At 37.2% G+C, this 14615-nt stretch overlaps 3 protein-coding genes across 4 annotated transcripts; 2 read left to right on the forward strand and 1 right to left on the reverse strand.

The window, feature by feature from the left end:
• The first annotated feature begins 1505 nt into the window (after nt 1-1505).
• Nucleotides 1506-6986, forward strand: LOC113358120 (exosome complex component RRP43-like). The gene is made up of 9 exons (XM_026601642.1): nt 1506-1871; nt 2464-2676; nt 2770-2819; nt 2975-3044; nt 3162-3267; nt 4334-4400; nt 5025-5100; nt 5800-6098; nt 6603-6986. The coding sequence occupies exons 2-9, from the start codon at nt 2508-2510 to the stop codon at nt 6684-6686; spliced, it is 921 nt and encodes a 306-aa protein (XP_026457427.1). The 5' UTR covers nt 1506-1871; nt 2464-2507; the 3' UTR covers nt 6687-6986.
• A 341-nt stretch (nt 6987-7327) lies between these two features.
• On the forward strand, nt 7328-8957 carry LOC113358121 (beta-carotene isomerase D27, chloroplastic-like). The gene is made up of 8 exons (XM_026601643.1): nt 7328-7470; nt 7582-7674; nt 7750-7851; nt 7946-8045; nt 8158-8249; nt 8356-8436; nt 8520-8588; nt 8665-8957. The coding sequence occupies exons 1-8, from the start codon at nt 7363-7365 to the stop codon at nt 8803-8805; spliced, it is 786 nt and encodes a 261-aa protein (XP_026457428.1). The 5' UTR covers nt 7328-7362; the 3' UTR covers nt 8806-8957.
• LOC113358119 (DEAD-box ATP-dependent RNA helicase 24-like) lies at nt 8861-13322 on the reverse strand. 2 transcript variants are annotated; one of them, XM_026601641.1, is made up of 6 exons: nt 12509-13322; nt 10694-11922; nt 10517-10559; nt 9833-10244; nt 9668-9730; nt 8861-9182 (listed from the first exon to the last, which is right to left on the reverse strand). In XM_026601641.1, exons 1-5 carry the CDS (start codon nt 13119-13121, stop codon nt 9679-9681), a joined length of 2349 nt encoding a protein of 782 aa, XP_026457426.1. In that variant the 5' UTR covers nt 13122-13322; the 3' UTR covers nt 8861-9182; nt 9668-9678. The 2 variants fall into 2 exon arrangements, with proteins under 2 accessions (XP_026457426.1, XP_026457425.1); XM_026601640.1 differs by lacking the exon at nt 8861-9182 and having other exon boundaries at nt 9355-9730.
• Between the last annotated feature and the right edge of the window lie 1293 nt (nt 13323-14615).

Consider the following 14615-nt stretch of genomic DNA (forward strand, 5'->3'; position numbering starts at 1 on the left):
TTATCACCAATCACGAAAACTAGTAAATGTAGTAAGAACTGAATAAACATGTGGGAAGCTACCAAACCCCACTGCCCTAGTAAAAGGGCATTAACAAAACAAATGCTCCATAATCTCTTCAGCTGCATCACAAAAGGGGTATATATAGTTTTATGCAATACCAATTCTATACAAAAAAATATTTCAAAAGTAGAGTATTATGTAAACATTTCCACAAAAACAATTCGAACTTAAGTAGAACATCAAGATGCCACAATCTTAACCAATACTTCTTTTCTTGAGAAGAAGCAGTACATTGGTGACTAATCAATTTCCGATAAGTGGATTTAGTAGTAATTTGTCCTGAAGTTGTAAGAAACCATCTAATTTCATCCTAACAAGTAAACTGATATGCATGATACTAGGAATCTGATGTTCATTAAAAAGCTTTGCCAAAGCTAATTTCTCCAATTCATGAGTGTATTAATTTATCATTTGAGATACCTATTATAATCTTGTAAATGGTACGCGGTTGGCTTTTATAAAGCTTGATGATTTTGGTAAATCCATTTATCCTTTCAAATACTAATGTCCTCGCCATTTGCAGCCTCCCACACATGATATTGTTTAACTATATCTAGACCTTTCCTAATACCTTTCCATATCCAACAACTATGCTTTCGATAAATACCATGTAAAGGTGAATGTTTTGGGAAATATTTTGATTTCAACATTCTAGATCTAGAACATAGATTATCAGGATTAGTTACTAACCTCCAAGCCATTTTACTAAGAAGAGATAGGTTAAACTTCATAAGGTTTTTGAAGCCAAGGCCACCATACCTCTTAGGTAGACATAATACACTTCAAGCTTTGGAATTCGACCCCTTCTTTTTAGGTTGATGTCCCCACAGATCGCCTTTGGAGAGTTTCTAGTTGTTTAATGATAGAGTCAGGCAATGGAAAACAAGTCATTTGATAGATAGCAATATAATTTAAAACAACTTGAATCTGAATAGCTCTCCCTAGTTGGAGAATTAGCTTTTCTTTCCAACCATCTAGCCTTCATTGCATCTGATCAACTAAAGGTTGAGAACTTAAAAGCCTTAGACTTGTTAAGAAATAAAGGAACCTCGAAATATTTATCAGAAAGCTTCATGAGTTTCATTTGAAGCAAATTAGTTATTTCAGTTTGCCTATGACGAGTTATTTTCCTGCTAAAAACAATACCAATTTTAATAGGATTGATTAATTGACTAGAAGTTCGGCTAAAACGTAGAAACATATCTTGAGCATGAATCAATTCAGTAGTTTTAGCCTTAAGGAACAAAATGACATCATCAACAAAAAAAAAAAAGTGAAATAGATGGATTATTTCTAGCAGGCTTAACCCCATGGACTCCAAGCCCTTGTGGTCCAAAATCTGCAGTATAAGTATACCAGTATTATCCATAGATTCAGTGGTTAGGATTGTTTTGTTTTAATACTGGTATCCTCCCCTTCGTCGATCATGGTCGCCTCAGACCTAAAATCAGTCGTCTCAATATATTTACACGGTGAATTCTTACACTCCGCTATCACTACACCAGGGTTTAAGCCATCGTATAATAGCAATTCTGGAAACAGAACATCGGTCTCCAGAAGAGAGATAAACCCTAAAACACAAAATCATAGCTGTGCAGGGGTCGATGCTGTGATTACACTTCTAGGGTTTCCTATTTCAAAAACGGGGTTTTGTGAATTTTGATTCTGAAAGATAAAATTTGGAATACAGTGTGTTTCAAGAAAAGATTTTGGGATTATCCGAGTTCAGCTAATCTTTATACCATTGGAGGAAGAAGTGTGGAGAAGAGACTGAGGATTCCCAATCTTGCCGGATACAGTTATTTCAGGTTTGTCTCTCTTGGGTTTCTGAGTCTGGTCATTATTCGTGTGAGACTAAAGCTTACATGTCCTTTTTTTTTAATAAAATTTGGGAAGTTAGTTTTGTCATTCTGGCTCATATGGAATTGGGTGGTAGTGTACTCATAACAATCTGCTATTTGTAAAGAAATCATAACAATCTGCTTCCAATGATAAGCCATTACGTAATAATGAACAACACGATCAGTGAAAGCAGATTTGGCAGCGGTATGATTTTCATTTGAAATGAACGTATACAGATTGAACACATGAAACATTTCACCGGGGAACTGTGGGTGTTCTAGCATCTGCTTAGGCTGCGTTAATGTCATAAATTTGCTTTATGCTTTTTAGCAACAACTCTATGTTTGTTCAAACTAGTATACTCCAACTATTTAAGTTGCTTAGTCATGATGGTAATAGTAGTTCAGGATTGGACTGGTATAATTTGCTATCAGTATTTAGTTTTGTTGAGTTGTTGTTTCCATAGAAGTATGTGTGTATGTGTAGGGTTTGTAAGTAGGTCAAAGTTCTTCAAAGCATGGCTATATTGGTCTCAACTCCTTTGTTACTGGTATGCAGTTTTCTCAAGTACAATCACAGCTGAGAGAGAAACAGATAGAGAGATGGGGGAGACAGATGGGAGTGGTGGAAAAGGGGATATGGCAGGAGAGATGGAAGTTGATGCTTTCAGGAGACTATTTCCTCTTCGATACTATGAGCGTCATCTCCTTGAGTCTGTACGTCCTGATGCCAGGCCTCTTGGAACATCTAGGCCTACATCTGTCTATCTTGGTCCGCTTTTTTCTAACCCTCATTCATTTTTATGGATTTTGAGCTCACTTCATGTTTTGATTTTTCTTTTCTTCTTCTCGTCTTCTTATACAGGGGCAGTTTCATCAGCTGATGGCTCAGCCTTAGTTAAGATTGGATCCACCGTATGACTCTCTCTCTCTTGTCCACCTTTCATTTTCTGATATGTAAACGTATGGTCTCAGAAACAGTAATTGGGTAATGCTCAATATAGGATATATTCAGAAGTAATAAAAAAGATAAATTTGTTTGATGTTGAGAAGTTATATGTTATGCGCAGGTCATGTTGGCTGCTGTCAAAATGGAAGTCATGACACCATCATCTGACTCGCCCGGCGAGGGCTGCCTAGGTTTGATTCTGGTTTACTTCTTTACGAAAATAAAGTTTGTTATTTTCTAATAATAAAAGTAAAAGAAAAACAAAGCTGAGCATTTTTTTGTTTCTGTTACATTTTTTGTTCAATCAGCTATTGAGTTCCACATGCCTCCAATTTGTTCTCCACTTGTTAGGCCTGGTCGACCTGCTGAACCGGCACCTGTTATTTCCAAACAACTCTCCGACGTTTTGTTAAGGTATATAATAGTTCTCTGATCCTTATGGCTTGCATGGTTTGTATATGCAGACAAGTTAGCATAGAAAGTGGGGTTCAAGAAAACCCTATAACTTTCGATCGGGGTGATTATCTCTCAAAATCGTAACCTCAATTACATTCAAACTTGGAGGTGCACCACTTAAGAAATGCCATCATTGTCTATAACCTTGATACTAAATTTATGGACGAGAGGCAATTAATATGGATAGTTTGGTTACATGATACTCTATTTTGAAGGTGAGATGCTGTGTTAATGTGGAAGAAGGAAAACATGTGGACTTGTGATCTTTGTTAAAACTTAAAGAAACCATCTGATTTAAACTATTTTTGCTCAACATCTTCGAATTGGCCAGTAGTGTCTCTTCCTCTCTGAGGACATGGTTTAAGTGCAGTCCACTTTTCCTTGCTTAGGTTATGTACTGCCTCAAGGCAGACACAAGGTTTATGCCTCGAATCGTAAAACAAGAACATTAAAAAAGCTTGGAAAATCTGAAAAATAGCATAATTTGTGGAAGACTTAAAGTGTCATCTCATGACAAATTATTGACTAATGAAAGTTTAGTGGTAATATTCTCAAAGCTAAACGTGCGCATTGTTGTCACCTTGAAAGATATGTCTCGTATTGAGTACAAGGAGCAATGGTGTTCTTCTTCAATCTTTTACTGCTAGGAGGATAAGCTAAAAGTGTGAGACTCTAGTTGTATATTTGATTTTTTTTTATAACCTTGTATTCAAGGTGTTTTGTTTGTCAGAAAGAAGAACTGCTAATTGCATTAAATGACTGTGTTAATCTCTAGTTTAACTTCTTGCTTCCTGGGTTTTACTGATTGTTAGAAAGTTCTTTGTAATACTCTTTTCATTGAGTAGTATATCTCCCTTTGTCCTCTTCTTCGACTTGGGGTAATTTCTGATCTGACTTCCTTGAACATGAAATTCCAAGCGAGTATGGTGTTGTCATTGTTACAGTATACAAGGATAACTTAAGTGTGTTTGATAGTAACCAACACCAGCTTTTATTTACAAGCGAGTCTCTTTGATTATTGCAGTTCTGGAATGATTGATTTGAAGGAACTATCCTTAATCAGTGGAAAGGCAGCATGGATGGCTTACCTGGTAATGACCCCCCAGTCGGAGCATTCTTACTCTAACATTCATTATAACTGTTTCATACTAATAAATAGTTTATTTGTTGGAGCAATTGCTCTTACCCTAATAGTAATCAAGTAATCGTGTCTTAGAATTTGATGGAAAACTAGCTCACACACTGGTTTGACAAAATCTTCCTTGATTCTGTATGAACTTTTTGTAGTTAAACTTTCTAAAAAAGTTAGAAGTTACAAGGATGTGTTGTTTTCGAGGAATCTCCACCGTTAATGCTTGATAACTACTTCAGGACCTTCCATAGTATTCTTCATGTACAAGTAACCTTGTCTAGGGCACTGACGCGCTGTATCTCCTTGGCATATACATTCAAGTACCAACTGTATTTTACTGGTCTAAATATCATTACCTACTTTTACGATAGCAAACAGCAGACAAGAATGCCTTGTGACGCCTCTACGTTGTTACCAAAGGTTCGGTATGTGAACGAGGTACCCTGAGTTACTAGGAGCACTTTTTGCTACTACTAACAAGTGATAAATTTTCTTCCATGCGAAATAGCTAGTGGGGTTTGCTTACTTCATCACAGCCATTTTTTTGTTGCCATGACATTTAAGTATGTTTATTCCCGCGCAGGACATATACTGTTTGGATGCAGATGGTTCGCTTTTTGATGCTGCACTACTTTCAGCAGTTGCTGCATTGTCTAGTTGTAAGTTCCACCCCTCATACTCTCTTTTGGATTTTGTGAACTTTGAGTAAATGGTTTCTTCTTTCCAGTAAAGACATACCACTTGGCCAATGTAAGTTCCACTTTCACTCTCTCTTTTGGATTTTGTGATCTTTGAATAAATGGTTCTTGTCTTTGGTAAAGACATGCCATTTGGCCAATGTCGACTTATTAGGTGAGACTGAGACACATGAACTATTAAGATAATAGAAGGGAAAATAGAGTAAAAGACTTATGGTTGGGGGGTTCTGAATAACGCTGGAGGGAAGTAGTGCTAAAATATATCAGTCACGTAAACAAGGATACGGCTGAAAACCAGTTCAGTATCATGTAACATGGTTACAATTATAGTGTTGATTGGATAGCTATGACCATGAACAGTTAGAACATAATAAATGATTTAAATTTATCGTATAAATGTTAATTTAGTAAAATGTTGCATCATTCTTATTGGAAGAGTTAAATATTAGCTTCTCTAAAGTACTGATTATTCATTAGTGAGTATGCCATATTCTGTTTATCGTTAACCCGCGTTGGTACAGTTCATTGTGTAAATATATCTTCTTCACACGTGGAAGTGTAGGGTCATACTCTCAGGTTTTCTGATTGACGATGTCTATCTATAGGTTAAGTTGAGTTGAATGGATAACAGGTATCATATGATCCTCTTTTCGTTTGCAGTGTGTATACCTGTTGTGTCTGTCAATGACGAGGGAAGAGTAATTGCTTTGTCTGCTGGAAACAAGGATAAGAAGACAGCGAACGAGCCACTCAATAAAGAAAAGCGGAAGCTCACTCTGAGTTGCATTCCATTTTCGTTGACATGCATTCTTCACAAGAAATATATCTTGGCAGATCCTAATTCAGAGGAAGAATCTATCATGGAAACTCTTGTGACTGTGGTGTTGGATTCATCCAATAGGCTTATCTCTCTGTTCAAACCTGGTGGACCGTTTCTTGCCTCCACATTGGTAGTTCAGGTTTGTTTGTTTTTTCCTCTCTGGTTAATCACTTGACTGCAATGAGGTATTTACTTCATTTGGCTAAAGCGGAAAAACCTACAGCCTTTTACCTTCTTTGTTTTCCTTGTCAGGCCCAACTTTTTCTAGAACTTGGCCAGCATTTATTTGTATAACTCTATGGTCATCCACCCTTGAAAACGAATGACAACATCTAAAATCTGTAACCCCATAAGAAGTTGATTACTAATAAAGCCTCTGAAGGATCAATTGTCGCACCATTTCTTTAACTTTTCACGACGTCAAATGCTAGGATGTAATCTTATTTTTATTTTATTTTAGCAAGTAGTTGATGAGAGTATTATCCTCATAGAAGATTAAGCTCTTGAATAATCTGCTTCTTGTGTTTATTGGCACGGTATCAGGGAACAGTAGTTTGATGACAATATTTAAGTGATTTTTGAGCCAGCAATTAGGTATTCTATTGCCGCAACATAATGAAGAAGTTTATGTGAACAATTGCAGGGTTGCATTGCACTTACAAAGGATAGAGTGAAGGAGCTCCAGAAAATTCTGAATGAAGCCATTACAGATATGGAAGTCGATTAGATTCAGTTACATAGAGACGAAGAAGAAAAAAAAGGATGCGGTGAAGACGTGATGAATAGTCGGAGAGAATCCTCTTGTTAGCAGGCAACAGTTTTGGCTTTCATATAATGTAAATTTTGGTTCTGTTTTACGTCATTGCCTGAAGTGCGGTACTATTTGGTTTATTAACTTAATTAAACATCAGGAGGCGAATGTTGATTGTCATGTTTGATTAACTTTGTGTAGGAACAAAAAAGGCAATGTAAACAGATTATTTGTTGTTCCAATTTGGCCAACTATATTTATCTCACTACTTCAGCATGTGGTGCTCTAGTTTTACATGTTTCTTAAAGGATTTTGGCCTTTTGGGCATGCATCAACAGAAGAAACTTAGACAAGTGAGTATAAGTTTATTCTTCACACCAGGTGAAATCTCCCTAGAAGAATGAATCTCAATCAGATTTGAAAATGTGGGGTCAAATAATTTTTGACATTTACAATCAAGATTTTTTTTTTGACATTTACAATCAAGATTATTGGGGGAGAAACCTAGGAATTTTCCTGGGTGCTGTAGAACCACTCTTTTTCTTTCATTGCTTGTATTAGTTGACGGCCCCTTATCAGGATCTCCAATTCAGACACTTTATGTAATGACAGAGAGAGAATTGCACTTACTACTTATGAGCCTCTAGCTATCATGGATTCTCTTCAAACCTTCTCTTCTTCTTCTTTGCCATTATATTCCCTGAAACACAAAACTCGTACTAGATATAACCTAAATTATTCTCCATTGCGGTGCCATTCGGTTAGCATAACCTCGCTTTGCTTATGCTCAATTTATATATATGAAGAAACTTAATTACTTCCATTTCTTCTTAGAATCTTATTCTTGTTTTGCTTTTGTTTGTTCTTACAGTTGAAGGAGAGTATTGAAGATCCGAAACCGAATTATGAGCTCGGAGCTCTCGATGTCTTGTTACTCGATTTATTTCGCAACAAAATGGTTAAGGTGAGTGTTGATGTAATATGAATTGTGCATGAATGTGGTTATGAATATGATAATAATTGAGCGTGAGTTGAATAGGAGGTTGGATGGGACTCGAGTAAGCCTGGATATGAAGGACTCATTGAAGTTGCGAATCATCTCATGAACGGTCGAAGCAATTCAGAAACCGAAAAGGCATCGGTATGGATTCATGTTTTTAATATTTTGCTGATTATCTAGTTCATCGCCTTATCTTAATCTTGAGTTTAATGAGTGGACTACAATGGTCTTGCAGGTTAGGATATTAAATTCATTGTTCCCATCATTTTTGTTGCCACTTTTTCGGATGCTCATAGCACCTGTTGCGGGAGGTAAAGTGGCTGCCATCATGGTTGGTGAGAACTAAATCCAGCATTTTCGAGAGCATTGCCAATATTTTTCATATATTCTTTCCCCTATTTTGTAATTTCACTAGAATTTATCATGTTTTTGCTACTGTTGTTGAAGCAAGGGTGACTGCACTATCCTGTCAATGGCTAATGGGGCGATGCACTGTGAACTCTGTTGATCTTCCTGATGGAACCTCTTTGGATAGCGGGGTAAGACTGTAAGAGTATTTCTGTTTCACTTCAAGTTCCGTACAATGCATTCTAATGACTTCATACCTGACACCTTCAATTTAATGATGACAAACATTTGAAATAGGTACTGGTTGAAAGGTGCAAGTATCTGGAAGAAAGCAAATGCTTGGGTATTTGCATCAATACATGTAAACTTCCAACACAGGTCAGTAATAAGCATAAACTTTAGAGAATTTGGCTTAAACTTTTAAAAGTTCTGTATTGATGTCAATCCGACTGCCTTAACAGACTTTCATCAAAGACTACATGGGTGTTCCTTTGATGATGGAACCAAACTTTACTGATTATAGCTGTCAGGTAATACCATTTCTTGAGATTGAGATGTTTTTATCTATGTTTATAATCTGTTCTGAAAAAAAAAATCATCTGGCAGTTCAAATTTGGGATACTTCCTCCTATGCCTTCAGAGGATAAGACTCTACTGGAACCTTGTTTGGAAATATGCCCAAATGCAACACGCCGTAGACAAGTTGGAAAAAATGAGAACAAAATAATTCAATGTCCCAAAGTATAAACCTTCCGAAGAAGATATCTGAAAACAGCATGGATCAGTATCGATCAGTTCATGGAAAATGATGTCTAAGGCTTGTATTTTTTTTTCTCAAAGGACGAAGACCACTACATATGTAATTATACTCGTTAAGAACGATTAACAATTTACTGACAGGAATTGTTTCCAACTGATTAACTCTAGCGTGTTCCATAACTTACAACCACCCTCAGCAAGCAAAACCAAAAAGAAGCAGATAAATTGTACATCTTAATCCGAAGTTCGAAAAGCAAAATCAGCTCACGCTAGATAGACTCAGGCTACTAGATTGCTTCCATCCACCTAAACTTGCAGCTCTGACTGAATGGACTCTATATCGAAGTGCTCCCAAATTCCTTATCCTGTTACATGCATAATTGCAAGAAAATTTTGGAAACATAACAAGCAATGGCATGATTCCAATGTGTATTATTGCACACTGATTATTCATGATTTCCTTTGATTAACAAACTATTCCTCGATTACCTAGACCATAGTGGATAAAGTGCATATGAAACAAGAGTTGACAAAAAGAAGAAAAAAAAAGCCTGGGCATTACTTTGTTTCTTGTTCTGATGGTACAATTCGGTTTAAAATCACCGACAGCTATAAACCTACTGATAATTCACAATACTTCAAAAATAACAAAGAATGATAGAGAATAAATAACATACTGCTATCATGAGTGAGATCATCTAAATTGTAAGGGAAAAAAGCTAATACTACACATGAACAGTACTAAAACGCAGGAATGATTTAGAGGGCAACATCATACAGGCATAGGTTGTACCAACATGCATCTTAGTGTCATACAAAAATTTCACAATCATTGGCAAAGTAGTCATACATTGGCATGATTTACCGATCCCAACCAGATGGTCTACGTCTCTCTCTAGGTTTTTCTTTAGAACTGCAAATAACACCAAGAACAAAAGTCAGCACATAAGCAGTCAAGAGAAAAACAGAACCACCGTGAATTTAAGTAATGCAGGGTCAAAAGTTCAGAACTAACCCTTCTACATTCTTCTGACTACTATCTCTGGAATTCCCAGCAGCGGTATTTACTCCTGGATTAGGAGGAGTGGGGCTAAATGAACTATTTGTCTTTATGTCCCCACCTATTGAACCACCAGAAACAAAACCACGTAAAACTGGCCTACTGGCAGTGTAGTTTGAATTGTTACTGCTGCCTTGGTTTTGAGAATTAGATGTTGCCGCTACAAAGCTGTTCTTGAACTGGGACATCATTCCACTTCTCACCACATTATTAGCTGCTGATCTACTTGGAACAGATTGAGATGGTGGGTTTGCTGGTTCTGTACTATATCCAATACCAAGACCAAAATCCACACCACGCACACCTTTTCCGCTTCCGCCGCCGCCTCCCCTTCCCCTTCCTCTACCTTTTTTACCACCACCCGACCCTGCACCAGAAAAAATAATCATGCATCTCGTAAGAGTTGGTTCCAACAAAAATAATCATGCATTTATTTGTGCGGAAGTATAGTTTAATACAAAAATTATCAATGAGCCATTTGCTTAACCTCGGCAGATGACCAAATTTAATTATTTATCTACTAGAATGGTAGTACTGTATAGTTTCCTAACGTTTCTTCTTAGTTTCGACCATAGCTTTAAACAATAGCATAAGAAAACACATGAATTGAATTGGCACTGCAAAGTGGGAAACTCCTACCAGCTCCTTTTCTCGAATCACGTTTGGATCTGAATCTTCCATCCTATAAAATAGTAAAAAATCCCCACCGTGATAAGCAACAGTGCATAACCATATTTGTGCAAACAAATGCTTAATAGAAATTCAGATTGTTTCAAACTCTAAAATTAAAAATAGCAAATCTCATCATGAGTTTACCTTCATAGCAAGATCCATGAGCTCAACAGAGATGTTCTGACCAGCAGCAATTAAACTGTTGACAAGTTCCCCAGCAAAGCGAGCCTCCTTCAGTGTAATAAGAGTGTAGGCTGTACCATCCTTATCTCCAGCCCGACCTGTTCTACCAATACGATGGACATGCATATCCATATCTCTGGCAATGTCAAAGTTCACTACAGACTTTATGGATTTAATGTCGAGTCCACGAGCAGCAACATCAGTGGCAATGAGAACATGGTAAGTCCCCGATTTAAACTTCTGCAAGGTTTCCATTCGGGAAGCCTGGTCTTTATCACCATGCAATGCAGCAACCTTAAAACCCCTTTGCACCAACTGGGTTTCAATCTCATCAACTGTAGCTTTCTTGGATGCAAACACTAGAACATCTCCATTATCTATCATCCCAGGCAGCCTCTCAAGAAGCCAACGCATTTTTGCAGAATCTGAAATAATCACATCAACAACTTGAGTGATATCCTCATTGGCCATACCAACTTCACCTACTGTAACTCTTATAGGATCCGAGAGGATTTCCCTAGCTAACTTCTCAACTCTGCGGGGCATGGTTGCTGAAAAGAGTAATGTCTGACGATCTGGTCTTATCTGACCAACAATTGATCTAATTTGCGGTTCGAAACCGAGGTCAAACATTCGATCAGCTTCATCCAGAACAAGATATGTTGCTCTCGACATATTTAGCGCTTTCATCTTTAGCATGTCTATCAGTCTCCCAGGAGTAGCAACAACTATCTCACAACCAGCTTTTAGTTCTTTAAATTGATCAAGTTTAGACATTCCACCATAAACTGCACTTACCCGAATTCCATGGGATTTTGAAAATTTCTTTGCTTCCAAATATATCTGATGTGCTAATTCTCTTGTAGGTGCACATATTACTCCTATGGGACCTTCTTCTCTCTCAAGTTCAGGCTGATCCATTATATGCACAATCATGGGAAGAACAAACGAAGCAGTTTTCCCAGAACCGGTCTTTGCAATACCAATTATATCTCTCCCAGAAAGCACAATAGGAAAAGCCTGACATTGTATTGGTGTTGGCTTTTCATACCCTTGTTTCGCAATAGCATTCATCACTTGAGTTGAAAATCCACAATCTTCAAAACTCTTAACTGGCCTACTAATATCAAATCCTGAAACACGTATCGCCAAACTTCTTCGATATTCAGCAACATCCTGCTCACTCATTCCTGCATACGGAAAGAAGAAGAACAGCAACAACCACAGTATAAGTTTCATCTTCAAAGCAAACAAGAAAAAAGATCATCAAATTGCATTCTTCTGTGTGCACAACCTAAGTAAGCTACATAAACTGCACCAACGCTCTTTCTCAGTGAAATTCAAGCATTTAAAGAAAGGGTACCGAGTTTCTTGCTAGAAGTACATGAGTTTCATCTTCAAAGTGAACAAACATCGACAAATTGCATTCTTCGGTGGGCACAACCTATCTAAACTACATAAGTCCCACCAACATTCTTCCTCAGTAAAATTCAACCTATCAGAGCAAGGCTACAGAGTTGCTTGCTGAAAGCAGTCCAAATTACAGGTAGTAAGAAAGAAACAAGCCTGTCTCGGAACTAAGTTGTTTCCAAATTACACATACAGTCTATAAACTAGTTAGCAACCTACAAACACTGAATTCTTCTCAACATCATATAAGATTATATGTTAACAAGCAATAACACAATAAACAACCCTACAAAATTATATGTTAAGAAGCAATAACAGTCCTCACAAAAGAAAACCAGAAAACTGAAAAGGATCAAAAACATTTACCTGAAATAGACTCCTTTTCTTCATAAAAATCCTTACAAAAGGGTTCATAATCAACAGAACTATGATCCAAAGCAGGAATAGGTTCAATTTTCTTCTTATCAGCAACAACAATAGGATTATCATCAGAATCATAATCAATCAAACCAGCATCAACAGCTTTAGCAGCAGCGTAAACTTCTTCATCAGAATCATATCCAGCTTTTAATACATCAGAAGCTAATGTTAATCCAATATCTTTCTTAGCTCTTAAAAAACTCTCCATTAGATCCTCTTCCTCATCATCATACTTCCCCACCAGCACTTTTTCTTTCTCTTTTGCTGGTGCTGCTTTCATCTCTTCATGAATTCCTTCCATAAATGCATCCAACGGATCAATTTCATCATCGCCACCACCATTCTCACCACCACCACCACTAACACCATTCCCTTCATCTCTTTCTTCGTGGTAATCGATGTCATCAAGATCATGATCTTCGTAGTTATCATGAGGATTGTTTGATGATGATGGAGGGACGTAAAGTCTTTGTGGGGGTTGAGATCTTTCAAAATTGTATGTTGCTTGTTTATTTATCCCAAATCCTTCAAACCCAAATTTTCTCTTGTTTGAAGACATCTTGTTTGGTTTTGTAGATGAAATTCACAACCCTAGTTTGTGAATTCGGGGATTTTGAAAAGGGATGAGATTTGATAACCTGGGGATTGGCCGGTTTTGGAAATTTTAGGGTTTGGCAAGAAGTACTGGTTGAAGCTTTTAGTTTACCAGTTGATGTTTGTCGGGTTTTGTCGACGAAGGAAAAAGAAAGGGTGGGATTGGAGGGAGAATGTCTCCACGGAGACTCGAACTCGCATTCTCTTCTGTTCGTTAAAGCAGCACCTCCTTTGTTCAGATCTGACTCGGCACTGTCCGTCGTCTGACTTTGTCTCAATCAGATGTCAAATAGCTGATTTACTCGTGGGATTGCTAAAATCCAATATCAAAATCCTTCTTTCCAGAGAAAGGTCGCGTTGTTTTTTTTTTGTTGGAATGATATCAAATAGGTGAGAGTTCAATTTGAACTTGTGCTTAATTGTCATCTGACTCATATTTTTGTGGGGAATGCGATGTGGAACTGTGGGAGATGTTTGTGCCAACATATCTCGTTGACGAAGTCATTAAGTTTTCTTGGTGAAATCATCTGAATAAAAATTGTTATGTGTTCTCTAGTCTTGATAATCCTTTAGTTTAATTCGTTATGATCCATGGTTTTCTCCTTTGCCAATTTTGTTAGCAAAAAGGGGGAGAATTATTTACAACAGATGGCTAATCTGAACATTGTGTGTGTGTGGTGTGTGTGTGTGTGTGTGTGGGGGGGGGGGGGGGGGGGGGGGTTGTGGGTAGTGTTATAAACTATAGATATTACTTAAGAGGTAAGTAAAGACTAAGGGGGGAACCGCAGTAGGTGAAAATACTACGCTTTGGCATAACAACTTGAGTAGAGTGTTTCTCATAAGATATTAATACGCTACGGATCTTCAACAAGTATAAAATGAACACATGCAGAATCGAAGACGTCGAACATTCAAGAAATCAAGAAACATAGTGGAATAAGAACATATGTAAAATGGTTTTCTCACTAAAATTGAAAAAGCGGGGCATTGTTAGAGCATTGCTCGGTTGAACCCACTAGCATTGGCATGTCAAGTTAGTTGTCAAATTTATATGACAAAAAATATGTTCTTGATTTAGTCTCCTAAAGTCGGTTTCGAACTAGATTCGGTTTAAGAAGTAGAGTATGGAATCAAGGTTATCCCTGAAGAATGGAGATTGGAGACTACACGAAGACATCTTGGAGAACTTCATTAAAAGTTATAACAAACACTTGATTTCTTGTTTACTTTACCCCTCTATCTATCGAAACAAGTACTCACTTTATGGAACAATTCCTATGACAATAAATATACATTTATGTATACACTCAAGGATATTTAAGTCAGAGACTTTTGTAAGACATTTGTACCTAGAACGGTAAATATACATTTATGGAAACAAGTACTCACTTTATGGAACAATTCCTATGACAGTAAACGTATATTTATGTATACACTCAAGGATATATTTAAGTCAAAG

The sequence above is a fragment of the Papaver somniferum genome, chromosome 3 (assembly GCF_003573695.1).
Source record: "Papaver somniferum cultivar HN1 chromosome 3, ASM357369v1, whole genome shotgun sequence".
NCBI lineage: Eukaryota > Viridiplantae > Streptophyta > Magnoliopsida > Ranunculales > Papaveraceae > Papaver > Papaver somniferum.

Bases quoted from the DNA above. Each gene is read 5' to 3' on its own strand.
- LOC113358120 (XM_026601642.1), top strand. From the start codon at position 2,508: ATGGGGGAGACAGATGGGAGTGGTGGAAAAGGGGATATGGCAGGAGAG. The intron at 4,401-5,024 runs GTAATGACCCCC...ATTCCCGCGCAG, and splicing joins CAGCATGGATGGCTTACCTG to GACATATACTGTTTGGATGC. The intron at 6,099-6,602 runs GTTTGTTTGTTT...GAACAATTGCAG, and splicing joins CCTCCACATTGGTAGTTCAG to GGTTGCATTGCACTTACAAA.
- LOC113358119 (XM_026601641.1), bottom strand. From the start codon at position 13,121: ATGTCTTCAAACAAGAGAAAATTTGGGTTTGAAGGATTTGGGATAAAT. The intron at 10,560-10,693 runs GTAAACTCATGA...ACTATTTTATAG, and splicing joins TCATGGATCTTGCTATGAAG to GATGGAAGATTCAGATCCAA. The intron at 9,731-9,832 runs GTTAGTTCTGAA...TGTTATTTGCAG, and splicing joins AGTCAGAAGAATGTAGAAGG to TTCTAAAGAAAAACCTAGAG.
- LOC113358121 (XM_026601643.1), top strand. From the start codon at position 7,363: ATGGATTCTCTTCAAACCTTCTCTTCTTCTTCTTTGCCATTATATTCC. The intron at 8,046-8,157 runs GTGAGAACTAAA...CTGTTGTTGAAG, and splicing joins AGTGGCTGCCATCATGGTTG to CAAGGGTGACTGCACTATCC. The intron at 8,250-8,355 runs GTAAGACTGTAA...CATTTGAAATAG, and splicing joins GAACCTCTTTGGATAGCGGG to GTACTGGTTGAAAGGTGCAA.